The following is a 13,086-nucleotide window of genomic DNA, read 5'->3' as shown; positions in this document are numbered from 1 at the left end:
TCTCAGGTAATTATACTATTAAACAGTAGAAGTTCATAGCTTAATCATTCATGTTTCAGATAGCAAAACTCAATCACGTATGCAGATTCTTAGTAACTAGAGCATCTTGTTCTAACTTTGGGGATGCATGTAGTGTATGTAGAGCCAAAATTTACAAGATAAAATGGGAATTAAATGTATTAATAAAAATAATCAATTTTTGAAAACATAAGGTAACTGGACAGATAAAAAATCTACTCACCAAGAGTGGCAGAAGAACACACATATAAATGGTATTAGGTATGCAAGCTTTTGGAGACAGTGGCTCCTTCTTCTGGCAGGAGGGTTGAAGCGGAAGGAAGAGGTGTGAAGAAAAAGGACTAGCAAGGTTTAGAAAAAGGGGTAGAGTTTGAAAAAGTCACCCAGAAACCAGGGTAAGTGGATAATTATCAGACAGGATGAGAAGGAAAGATTAAGTGTGTTACTGATTGTAACTGATTCAATTGTTTTGTTAATTCATCAAGTAACATTCACATTCTAATGGCATATGAGTCAAATGCAATATAAATTTGTTTTGTTTCTGTAATTATAAGTATACTCCTTTATAGCACAATTTCATTTCTATCCTTCAGCTGATCTACTGTACATGAGTGTTTGCTGTTTGCATAGGAAATGACGAAGTTCTTTTTATCATGGTAGCATTCGGATTACTGTTCATCTTGTATAACAATAAATGGAAAATAGTATAAATAGTTTTTCCATATTATAATGAAATTATCCAAAAATCAATCATCTAAGTAAATCACATAAAAATATAATGGTATTTTGTGTAAGACATTTTGTGCATGTAAATGCCTTGGTAACACCCTCTATGCACAATCCATCATTGAGAAAATAATGTATTGAGAAATGAGAAAACCTCTTCTCCAAAATATTTCAAACACTATTCCATTTCACATATAATGTTACTCATGTAAAACGTAATTTTCATCTGTTATAGCTTTCAAAGATTACATATGTGGCCTGAAAAATAATCTCCTCACTTTAAGCAACTTTTACAGTGAAATGTACTTAAGCTAATACACAAGAGTTATTAAAGCCTCAAATTTTCAGCTTAGTATTATCTTCTTATAGCAACATCCTTTCCCAAAGCTTTCAAACAGATGTATTCAAATGCTGACCATAGATGTTGAAAATGCCAATTGTAAACACCTATGATTATTCTCAAAAGATTCTATACTGAATTTATGGCTGAGTTAGCCCCTCTTCTAACTATAATCTGCTGTAGATCCCTCAAGCAAAAAACTGTCCACAGTTCTTGGAAGAAGGCACAGGTCACTACTGTCTACGAGAAGGGTAGTAGAAGTGACCCACAAAACTACAGTCCAGAATCCGTGACATCGATTTGTTGTATAATTTTAGAACATATTCTGAGCTCAAACGAATGAGGTATCTTGCATGTAATGACCTCCTCAGTGCCAACAGCATGGATTTCAAAAATGTTGATCATGTGAAACCCAACATGTACTTTCCTCACGTGACATACTGAAAGCTTTGGATCTAGGCAATCAGGTAGCTGCTGTATTTCTTGATTTCTGAAAAGCATTTGACTCAGCACACATCGATGCTTATTGTCAAAAGTTCTAACAGCTGTGGATGACAATTTAACTGTGAAGTAAATAAACTAACTTCCACTTCTTTTACGAGATGACTTACTTGACATGGTTGAGCAACTTTCCTTGCTGGTTAGCCTGCTGCTGCAAACTCTCTTTCACTGTCTTCTTCTCTGAAGTATGTTGCTAGGTACAGGAATCTCTTAAGAATCTTTCTACTTATAAAAATAAGTAGACATACAAAGTTTCATTTGCTTCAGCTAACAACCTATATTTGAACTTCAGACATATTACAAATCTCACTCTTCATATAAATGTATACTGCTTCATAAGCCTCTTGTGTCTCCAAATGTTAGAAACAAACTAATTTACATATAAGAGAAAGTTGGCTTAAACACCATGTCCAGTCTCAACACGAGCCGTAATACACATCTTCCCTTCAACAAGGCTAAGACAAAAGTTTTTCTCAAGAGTATCTTCTCATTTGTTCTCGTTATTATAACAATGGTCACTGACACAATTAGCACAGAATAACATAGAAGCTCCATGGTTCTTCCGTAAACTTTCACTAAAACATACATGGATCGCCCGACAAGTACTTGTCATTACTGTTCGACTGCCGTGTCTACATTCTTCTCACGACTGAATTTCAAGCCTGCACACCCAAACAAGTGATGTGCAGTAGGTAAGATTCTATCATCCCACACTCACATCTAAAATATCGTGTGTTTGAGATGGTAGAAGGCTGAGTGGTTCTAGAATTTACACAGAAATTCTCAAAACACTACATATCCCCCCACCTCAGATTTGCACCTGGGGCCCACAACTGGAACTAATTTTTTTACAGTGTAAATCGATTCCACATTAATGCATTAGCATATGGCAGATTGTCGAGAGCAACATGTGGCTGTGAAATTTTGTTTCCTGTTGCGGAAACTACTGTAATGCTTAAGACTGCTTATGGGTATCTGCCTAAGTAAAACCAGAGTCTATGAGTGGTTTTCATGTTTTAAAAAATGGAGAAATTCCAATTGAAGACCAACCCTGTTCAGGATGCCACTCAATGTTAAGAAGTGATGAAAACGTTGACAAAATCAATGCCTTCATTTATGAGGACCAATAATGGAAGGATCATGGTGGTCAATGGAAAATACTTTGAAGGTGATCAAAATTTTGTGTAAAAATATTAAGAAATAAAGATGTTACAATGAATTTCCTATTATTATTATTATTTTAATTTTTTTATTTTAGGCGGGGTCTCCCCACCCCCCCCCCCCCCCCCCCACCCCCCACCCCCACCCCCCCCAATTATAAATTTGTTTGAATGCACTTGTTTTCACTTGACATTATGCATACACAATGGAAAATGGAAAAGTTGCAATATGCTTTTAACTTTAATTATTTCTTAGTATAACTGTACACTACATACCCTGCATCTACTACTCAGTTTCGCAAACCTGTAACGCTTTTAGATCACCACTGTAATATCCTTTGTTTTACCACTCTTTTAAACAGATAATCATTTTCATTGCAACTTACATTTTACGTGACACTTCATAATGTAGTAGCAGTATTTATATAAATTTTCACATAAAATTAAGGAAAGGCAACCATTCCCCTACAGTGAATCAACACATGGGCCACAGAAACACATAATGGAAAACAATATTCACACAAGCTTTCGAGCACTAGATCTTTTTCTAGCAATGGTACACACATTCACACACACAACAGCAGGTATGTCTGCTTGTGTCTGTATAGGTGTGTATGGATATGTGTGTGTGTGCGAGTGTATACCCGTCCTTTTTTCCCCCTAAGGTAAGTCTTCCCGCTCCCGGGATTGGAATGACTCCTTACCCTCTCCCTTAAAATCCACATCCTTTCGTCTTTCCCTCTCCTTCCCTCTTTCCTGATGAGGCAACAGTTTGTTGCGAAAGCTTGAATTTTGTGTGTATGTTTGTGTTTGTTCGTGTGTCTGTCGACCTGCCACACTTTCATTTGGTAAGTCACATCATCTTTGTTTTTAGATATATAGCATAAACATTGCGTGATAGTATCTCATTCTCTGATATGTTTGGAGTCATACTTTTCTTTAAATATTGCTCTAGTCTGCTACATTACCATATTATTATTTAGATCATTATGTAATTTTAGTGAGAAAGTTCTTTTACTGTTTAGTATAAGCTAATTATTTTGTCCAGTTGGTAAGTTGTTATGTGGCAGTGTTTATTGATTTATCTAATTCTTTCTTCCTTTCCCCTTATAGTAAAATTGTGGTGTTATCTGCAGAAATAGTACTTTATTGGCACCCATATTTAAGCTTAGATCATTGATACACAAAAGGAACAGAAGTGATTTCATTACTGATCCTTGAGGTACACAGTATTTAATTTGCTTGTACTCTGCTAAACATTCATTTTGATGGCAACATTAGTGTGTTTGATGCTCACAGCATGATTACTGTTACTCAAGCACGAACAGATTCAACTAGACATCAAATATGATACTTTACAGGCTTTGACAGTAGAATCTGATAATCCACATCTACATCAATGTCTGTACTCTGCAAATCACTGTGGAGCACATGGCAGAGGGTACATCCTACTGTACCATTATTAGTGCTTTTCATGTTCCATTCACTTATGGAACATGGGAGGAATGATTGTTTGAAAGCCTCCATGTAAGCTGTAATCAATACAATCTTGTCCTCAAGATCCCTACTGGGTCCATACCTAAGTTGTAATATATTCCTACAGTCGCCACTTAAAGTTGCTTCTTGAAACTTTGTAAGTAGGCTTTCTTGGAGTATCAAATGAAACTGTATGGTTCTAGAGAAGTTTCCAGATCTCAAACATCTATGATGTAGTTATGCAGACTGAAGTGATGAATGGAAATTTGCACCAAGACTGGGATTCAAATCTGGATCTCCTGTTCACCAGGCGAATGAGCTAACCATCTGCCACCCTGGCACAGGAGCTTCAAACAACTACACAGACTACCCTAGCATTCCAGCGCCCTTAACCCAAATGCGGCATGAATGGGATTTTGGATTGAGGAGGGAGATATGCTAGGGTAGTCCATGCAGTAGTGCAAAGTGACTGTGCCAGGGTGGCAGAGTGGTTAGCTCATTCACCTGGTGAGCAGGAGATCTATATTTGAGTCTCAGCCTTGGCATGAATTTTGATTCATCACTTCAGTCTGCATGTATACATCATAGATGTTTGAGAGTTGTAAAGGTCTGTGGAACCATATAATTCCATTTTATTAAAGCACTTATGCCTGGGTTTCATTTGATGCTGAGGTACTATTCCAGTATAATTGAAGAACCTCTGCAGTACTGTTTGAGTTTAGGTGAAATGGCAAATGGGCTGAAGCATGAATTGGAATCTGGATAAGAGGCATACTGGGGTAGACTGTGCAGTTGCACAAAGCCACTGTGCCGAGGTGGCATAATGGTTAGCACATCAGCCTACTGAGCAGGAGGTCCGGGTTTCAGTCCCATACTCAGTGTGAATTTTCATTTGTTACTTCAGTCTCTATGAATATTTCTTTGGGTAGTCTATGGCTATCTTCATGCATCTGCCAGTTCCATTTCTGCAGCATCTATTAACACTTTCCCAGGGGTTACACAAACCTGTGACTGTTTGTGCTGTTCTTCTCGGTATACATTTAATGTCCCTTGTTAGTCCTATTTGCTATGGGTCCTATAAATTTGAACAATATTCTACGATGGGTTGCATGAGTGATGTTTAAGCAGTCTCCTTTGTAGACAAAGCACTTCCTCAGTAATTAACAAATAAATTGAAGTCTGACACCCACCTTACACCTATGACTGAGCCTATGTGATCATTCCATTTACATCTCTACAAAGTTTTACACCGAATTATTTGTATGAGTGGACTGATTCCAACTGTGACTCACTGATATTATAATAATAGTATACTACATGTTTTTGTTTTGTGAAGTGCACAGTTTTACATTTCTGAATATTTACAGACAGCTGCCACTCTTTACACCATTTTGAAATCTTATCAAGACCTGATTGACTATTTTTCAATTAGAGGAGACCAGTCACTGAAAATCAGAAGTGCTGAGTCATCAGTACGCACACCCTTTTTTGAGCTAGAATAATACACACACACACACACACACACACACACAGAGAGAGAGAGAGAGAGAGAGAGAGAGAGAAAGAGAGAGAGTCACAAAAGCATGATTCACATGCACACACACACACACACACACACACACACACACACACACACACACACCCCTATACCTATTATTGTTATTCCATCCTTGACATTCCTAGTTTCAGATAAACTATGCAAGTTTCTAATCTTGTTTCTAGGGACTAAAATGCCGTTTGCTATCCCAGCCTTGTATTACGTTTTCTTTCACACTTTGTGTTAGCTATTGGGCATATCATATGAAGACTGCAATAAAAGACATTTACAAAAATATTACTTAATGCACCACAAAATTTTTCCCTATTTTTTTCCATATTTCATTTCTAAGTTTAATTCTAAGAGTGTCAGGAGCTGTTTATTTAAAGTATGTGTTTCACAACTTTTTTTCTTCTCTGGGTTTATTTGATTTAAGCTTGTCTTTATTAAATCATGATATGACAATGGTAGTTCTGTTATGTGACTTTCATATTGAATAATTTTGACCCAGACTACATATAAAATACAGGCAACAAATGTATAACAAGAAATTAATTATATGTCCTCTTTTCAGTTTAATTACAGCGCACATAACTTTCCAAATGAAATTTGGATAGTACGGGAGAACTGGGAAATTGCAGTGAAGATTCTTTTTGTCATCCCAATAGTGATTTTTGGCATTATAGGGAATGTTGCAATCATTAACATTGTTATGAGAAATACATTTCTGCGCTCACCAACTAACATGTTATTGGCAAACATGGCTGCTGCAGATGCTCTTACACTTCTTATTTGCCCACCTATGTTCCTTGTGTCAGATTTATTCCAAAACTATGTTCTTGGTAAAGGTGGCTGTAAAACTGAAGGCTTCTTTTCATGTGAGTATCTCTGTAACATTTTCTTAAAATATACGTTTTAGTGAAATATATTTTCATTACTTTTATTCTTTGGCTTCTCAGACTTAATTGTCATATTTTTTCAATGTTGAACCCATTTTCTGATAAGAAACATCACTAATATTGTAATCACAATGTTAGCAACACAACTGTAGAATGTGGACCAGTTCTGAGGACTCAAATTGGGCATTTTAATTCCATTTGAAATGAAATTATAAATTCTTACTGTCCATACCTGAGCTCTTCTGGAGCAATGGAATACAGTATCTCTTCATGTAAACCAATCATTTGTTTTGAAACTCCTCAGATACCTCTCAGAACTTTTTTGATAGTTCATTCTATGGCCTCTGAAGATATTTTTGTCAGGTTCCAAGTAACTCTAATACTTGACAATGGCAATTAATAATGGGTTTGGTATTTCACTGTGGCAAAAAATCCTTATACTGCTTGAGATTATATAAGCCACATTAATAATTTTTAGTAATATCACACTATTATGCAGTTTAAGAAATAATTATGACACTTATTATAACAGTTTGACTTGTAAACACTTGATTTATGAGCAATTTATATGCAAATACAGGTGCATTTCTACTAACAGCTGTTTTGAATCTTTGTATTGTGAGTTATGACCGCCTCACAGCAATTACATTGCCACCAGAAGCAAAATTAACTCACAATGCAACAAAAGTTATCATGGCAGTCACCTGGGCATCTGGATTCTTGATAGCACTACCTCTCATAATTTTCAGAAACTATAAGGTAAGAGACGCTTTTCAAAATAATAATGCAAGTTCTGCAACAATAAGGAGATCTTGCTTTTGTAGTATTTTCATATTATTGTGTGATGCGTTTAAGGAACATAGTAACTCTGAAAGTCCTTAACTTACATCTTTGTTTAATGTCAGTACTCATAAATATGAAATGATATGAAATTAACAGCTGGTTGGTTGAATGATTTGAGGGAGGGGACCAAACAGTGGGGCCATTGGTCCCATCGGATTAGGGAAGGATCGGGAAGGAAGTTGGACATGCCCTTCAAAGGAACCATCCCGGCATTTGTCTGAAGCAATTTAGGGAAATCATGGAAAACCTAAATCAGGATGGCTGGACACAAGTTTGAACCATCATCCTCCTGAAAGCAAGTGCAGTGTGCTAACAACTGCGCCAACTCACTCTGTGAAATTAATAATATGTTTTCGTTATTTTTAGGTTGTGGCATCATTAGATCAATCATTAATGTGAAGCACAGGATAAAACAGCCTCAGTCAGTTTCCTGTCCCATTCCTTTCCTAGTATAGATTGCTCTCCATCTGTAATAACCTTACTGCTATTGCCACTTCAAACCACTGCCTTCCTTCCTTTTACCCATGTTCTTTCCTTTGAGCATGTATGAATACTTCATATGAACATTTATGATTGTGTCCTTTCTTTTTAGTTTATCTGTCATTTTTTATTTGTATGAGAGCTGATTTTTTTCTTAGCTATCATATTATGAATAAGACCAAGGCCTTCAGTTACACTGTTAGCAAATAATCACCTTTGTTAGTCTCGGTTACTCAATTACCAGAGCATCTTCTTTGCTTGGGAGGGTTTTATCTAGCCTGATTTCCTATTTGCTATCTTAGCAGGTCCTCTGTTATCATCTTTCTTTATAATCAAACAATGGAAAATCCAGGATGGAATGTAACAATATTATGAAAAGTTGCTACTCACCATATAGTGGAGATGCTGAGTTGCAGATAGGCACAACAAAAAGACTGTCACAAGCTTTCAGCCATTAAGGCTTTTGTCAACAATAGACACACACACACACAAATGCAACTCACACACACGACTGCAGTCTCAGGCAATTAAAACCACATTGCAAGCAACAACACCAAGGCATGATGGGAGTGGCGATTGGGTGGGGGTAACGAGGAGGCTGGGGCATTGAGGGGGAGGGATAGTATGATGGGGGTGGTGGACAGTGAAGTGCTGTTAGATGGTGGGCAGGGGGGAAGTGGGGAGGGGGGGGGCAGAGAAGTGAAAAGACTGGGTGTGACGGTGGAATGATGGCTGTGTAATGCTGGAATGAGAACAAGGAAGGGCTGAATTGGTGAGGACAGTAACTAGTGAAGGTTGATGCCAGGAGGGCTACAGGAGCATAGTATGTATTGCAGGGAAAGTTCCCACCTGTACAATCCAGAAATGCTGGTGTTGGTGGGAAGGATCCATATGGCACAGGCTGTGAAGCAGTCATTGAAAAGAAGGATTTCATGTTTGGCAGCGAGTTCAGCAACAGGGTGATCCATTTGTTTCTTGGCCACAGTTTTTTGGAGGCCATTGATGCAGACAGACAGCTTGTTGGTTGTCATGCCCATATAGAATGCAATACAGTGGTTGCAGCTTAGCTTGTAGATCACATGACTGGTTTCACAGGTAGATCTGCCTTTGATGGGATAGGTGATGTTAGTGACTGGACTGTAGTAGGTGGTGGTGGGAGGGCGTATGGGACAGGTATTGTATCTAGGTCTATTACAGGGGTATGGGCCATGAGGTAAGGAGTTGGGAGCAGGGGTTGTGTAAGGATGGATGAATATATTGTGTAGGTTCAGTGGGTGGTGGAATACCACTGTGGGGGGAGGATGGGAAGGGTAGTGGGCAGGACATTTCTCATTTCAGGGCACAATGAGAGGTAGTCAAAACCTTGGCAGAGAAAGTAATTCAGTTGCTCCAGTTCTGGGTGGTACTGAGTTACGAGGAGAATGCTCCTCTGTGGCTGGATGGTGGGACTTTGGGAGGTAGTGGGAGACTAGGAAGAGAAGGTGTGGTGTCACCGCCAGACACCACACTTGCTAGGTGGTAGCCTTTAAATCGCCCGTGGTCTGTTAGTATACGTCGGACCTGCGTGTCGCCACTATCAGTGATTGCAGACCGAGTGCCGCCACACGGCAGGTCTAGAGAGACTCCCTAGCACTCGCCCCAGTTGTACAGCTGACTTTGCTAGCTATGGTTCACTGTCTACATACTCTCTCATTTGCAGAGACGGCCGTTTAGCATAGCCTTCAGCTACATCATTTGCTACAACCTAGCAAGGCGCCATATTCAGTTACTATGTATCCTGAACAGATAATATTGTGAATCATGTACTGTCAAGAGTGATGTTCATCATTAATAGATTAAAGTTAAGTATCAAACTAATTATATCCGCTTTCTGAATTCTAATTCCTTGTCAAGTTCCAGACCTCATGTCAGTATAGTCCTTCCCACCTCACGCCAGCCTGCGTGAGCTAAAACGCGTGCATTTCTGTCTCCTCTCGTAACATAGTGTTGGCTCTTCTGCCAACACAACAGAAGGCATGGGAGTTTTGTTTTTGTACATGGTTGGGAGGATAATTACAGTCTGTGAAGGCTTCAATGAGAACATTGGTATATTTTGAGAGGGACAGCTCATCACTGCAGATGTGACGACCGTGAGTGGCTAGGCTGTATGGAAAGGACTTCCTAGTATGGAACGGGTGGCAGCTGTCGAAGTGCAGGTATTGCTGGTTGTTTGTAGGTTTGATATGGACGAAGGCACTGATGTAGCCATCTTTGAGGTGGAGGTCAACGTCTAGGAAGGTGGCTTGTTGGGTTGAGTAGGACCAGGTGAAGCAAATGGGGGAGAAGTTGTTGAGGTTCTGGAGGAATGTGGATAGGTTGTTCTTGCCCTCATCAACAAATCTGAACCAGGTGAGGGGTTTAGGATTCTGGGTTTTTGGAAGGATTCCTCCAGATGGCCCATGAATAGGTTGGCATCGGACGGTGCCATGCATGTGCCCATAGCCGTACCTCAGATTTGTTTGTAGGTAATGCCTTCAAAGGAGAAATAATTGTGGGGGAGGATAAATTTTTCCATGATGACTAGGAAGGAGATTGTTGGCCTGAAATCAGATGGGCATTGGGAAAGGTAGAGTTCAATAGTGATAAGGCCATGGGTATTAGGAATGTTAGTAAAAGGGAAGTGGCATCAGTAGTTATGAGCAGGCCACCGTGTGGTTTCTTTATAACACAAGAGGAAACAAACATTAGTATCTTCTACGAAATTTCATATGAACTCCTGGATACCTGTAATTTACTGCCACAATATTTCAGCACAGAGTCTTCAGGTCATTTTCATGTGAATACTGATGATGTACACCGAGCTCCCCTATTCAAAACACCACCAACGAGATGCACCCAGTAGTCACTGTGCATGTACTGCTTGAGTGAGTGCAATACTCCTGCAAATCAATGCACTATACCATGCTCCCTCTGTGGTAAAAGATTGTCCCACTGGTATCAGATCAACCATCTTCACATAGTAAAACTGCAAACTGATTTAGAGCACAAAATTTTTCTATGACAGAATTCCATAGAGAATCTAACTGGAAACCACTGTCCCAATTGACAGGGGAGTCAGACAGCTGTATTTCCACTGATTAATTGATGGTGGAGCTTGAAAAGTTTTACTTATGAACTACAATTTTTATTTCGTTGTATTTCATCAAGTGACCAGCAGAAATGCAGCGCTCAGGGAAAGCAGGCTTGCTAATTTTGAAGGAAGCAAGTATGCCACTGGTGTTCCACATCGTTATCGTGAGCAATGCATGTCATTTGTCCTGTATAATATTTGCTACACTCACATGGAATCCTATAAACACCTTTCTTGTGCAACTCTTAAGTCTTCTTTGATGGATCCCAAAAGCACTGAGATTTTCTGTGGAGGATGAAAGATCACTTTAATCTTATTTCTTCTTAATATTCTGCATGTTTTCATGAAAACAACAAACTTTTCCCTGTTCTTCTGTTTGTTGATCTTTAGTGCTCTCTGTACTTGTTGAGATGAGTGTTCACTGTTCAGGAACATAATTTGTGGGTGTTTCAATTCTGCTTGCAAGTTATCATGATCTGACACGGTATGGCCTTGGTGGATCAAGGTTTTCAGAAAGCCCATTGTTTGTGCCAGATGGTGGCAACTAGTTGCCTGTGATCTTTATGAGTGTACTTTTGAAATACTGAATGTCAGTTCTGTCATTACTCTTATGTTGCACCAAGCCATCCAAAAATGTATGGGGTTCAGATGTTGAAGTAATTCTCAGAGACTGTCTAAACCATGAGTATCATAAACATATCTCCCAAATACAGTTTTAAAACAGTTGAGTTGATTGCTCACTCCTCAAAATCTTCCATAAAAAGGTTGACAAACAGGGGAGACAAAAGATGCCCCAGGGCAACTCTATCAAGCTGTTAAAAAAGTCCACTGTTAAATAACAAGTATGTTTAGAAGGGAGTGTGCTTGAACAATACTGTAATATCAACCTCATACCTTTTGCCAGTGAGATGTAGCAAGTCCACTAGAGGTGCATTTGAAAATGATTTTTCCAAGTACTTGGTATCTTTACTTAGACCCATTGTAGGCAAGCGTCCACATCATACAACAAAATCAACTAATTTTATCGACAGACTCAGCTCACTCAAGCCGGAAAGCAATAACTTATTGATAAGTTTTAATGTTGTTTCACTTTTTACAAATGTGCCTCTGGTGGGCCCACTTCCCATTGGCAAAAGGTTTGAGGCTGATTTTACAGCTCTGTTCAGGCACACTCTCTCCTTGACATACTTTTTATTTAAAAATGAGTTTTTTGAACAATTTGATGGTGTTGCTGTGGGTAGTCTTTTGTCTCCTCTGGTTGCCAATTTTTTTATGGAAGATTCTGAGGGGCCAGCACTCAACTCAGCTGTTTTAAAACAGTATTTTAGTGATATGTTGATGATATTTTTATAGTTTGGCCTCAAGGTTTTGACAGTCTCTTAAAGTTACTTCAACATCTGAACTTCACACACAAAAATATAGAATATACTGTAGAGATGGAGAAGATAGGTTGTTTGCCATATTTGATGGCTTGGTAAGAGTGATGATAGACTTGGACATTTCAGAGCACACTTATACAGACCTGTATTGAAGGCTGCTAGTTGTCACCATTCAGCACAAAAAACAGGCTTTCTGTAGATCTTGGTCCACAGAGGCCATACCATCTCAGATGACAATAATCTGCAAACGGATCTGGAGCACCTAAAAACCGTGTTCCCGAACCACAGATATTTGTCTCAGCAAGTGCAAAGTGTCCTACAAGCATAAAACAGAACAAAACAACAAAGACGATGAGATCTCCAAATGACAGCTTATCTACCTCAAACTCGAAATGTTTCACAAAAATAGGCAGAATATTAAGAAGACATGAGATTAAAGTGAGTTTCCATTCTCCATCAAAAACCTCAGAGCATTTGGGATCTATCAAAGATATCAAGTTCCATAAGGCAAATATTTATAAGATTCTGTGCAAGAATAACACATATTATACGGGATGGTCAGAAACAGTCTGAAAAGCTTGTAAGGGTATTGCAGGAAAGGTTATGCTGAGAAGCAAT

At 38.8% G+C, this 13,086-nt stretch overlaps 1 protein-coding gene across 1 annotated transcript in view; it reads left to right on the top strand.

The window, feature by feature from the left end:
- LOC126456098 (G-protein coupled receptor 54) overlaps window positions 1-13,086 on the top strand; it is a 72,859-nt gene that overhangs the window by 17,925 nt on the left and 41,848 nt on the right. Inside the window, exons 3-4 of the mRNA XM_050091854.1 lie at window positions 6,333-6,636; window positions 7,238-7,416. Of these exons, the coding sequence (XP_049947811.1) occupies window positions 6,333-6,636; window positions 7,238-7,416 (483 nt within the window). The remainder of the gene's footprint in view (window positions 1-6,332; window positions 6,637-7,237; window positions 7,417-13,086) is intronic.

This window comes from Schistocerca serialis, chromosome 2 (genome assembly GCF_023864345.2).
Source record: "Schistocerca serialis cubense isolate TAMUIC-IGC-003099 chromosome 2, iqSchSeri2.2, whole genome shotgun sequence".
In the NCBI taxonomy this organism is placed as follows: Eukaryota; Metazoa; Arthropoda; class Insecta; order Orthoptera; family Acrididae; genus Schistocerca; species Schistocerca serialis.
Note: the sequence above shows the minus strand (reverse complement) of the source record. Positions and strands in the feature narration are given on the sequence as shown.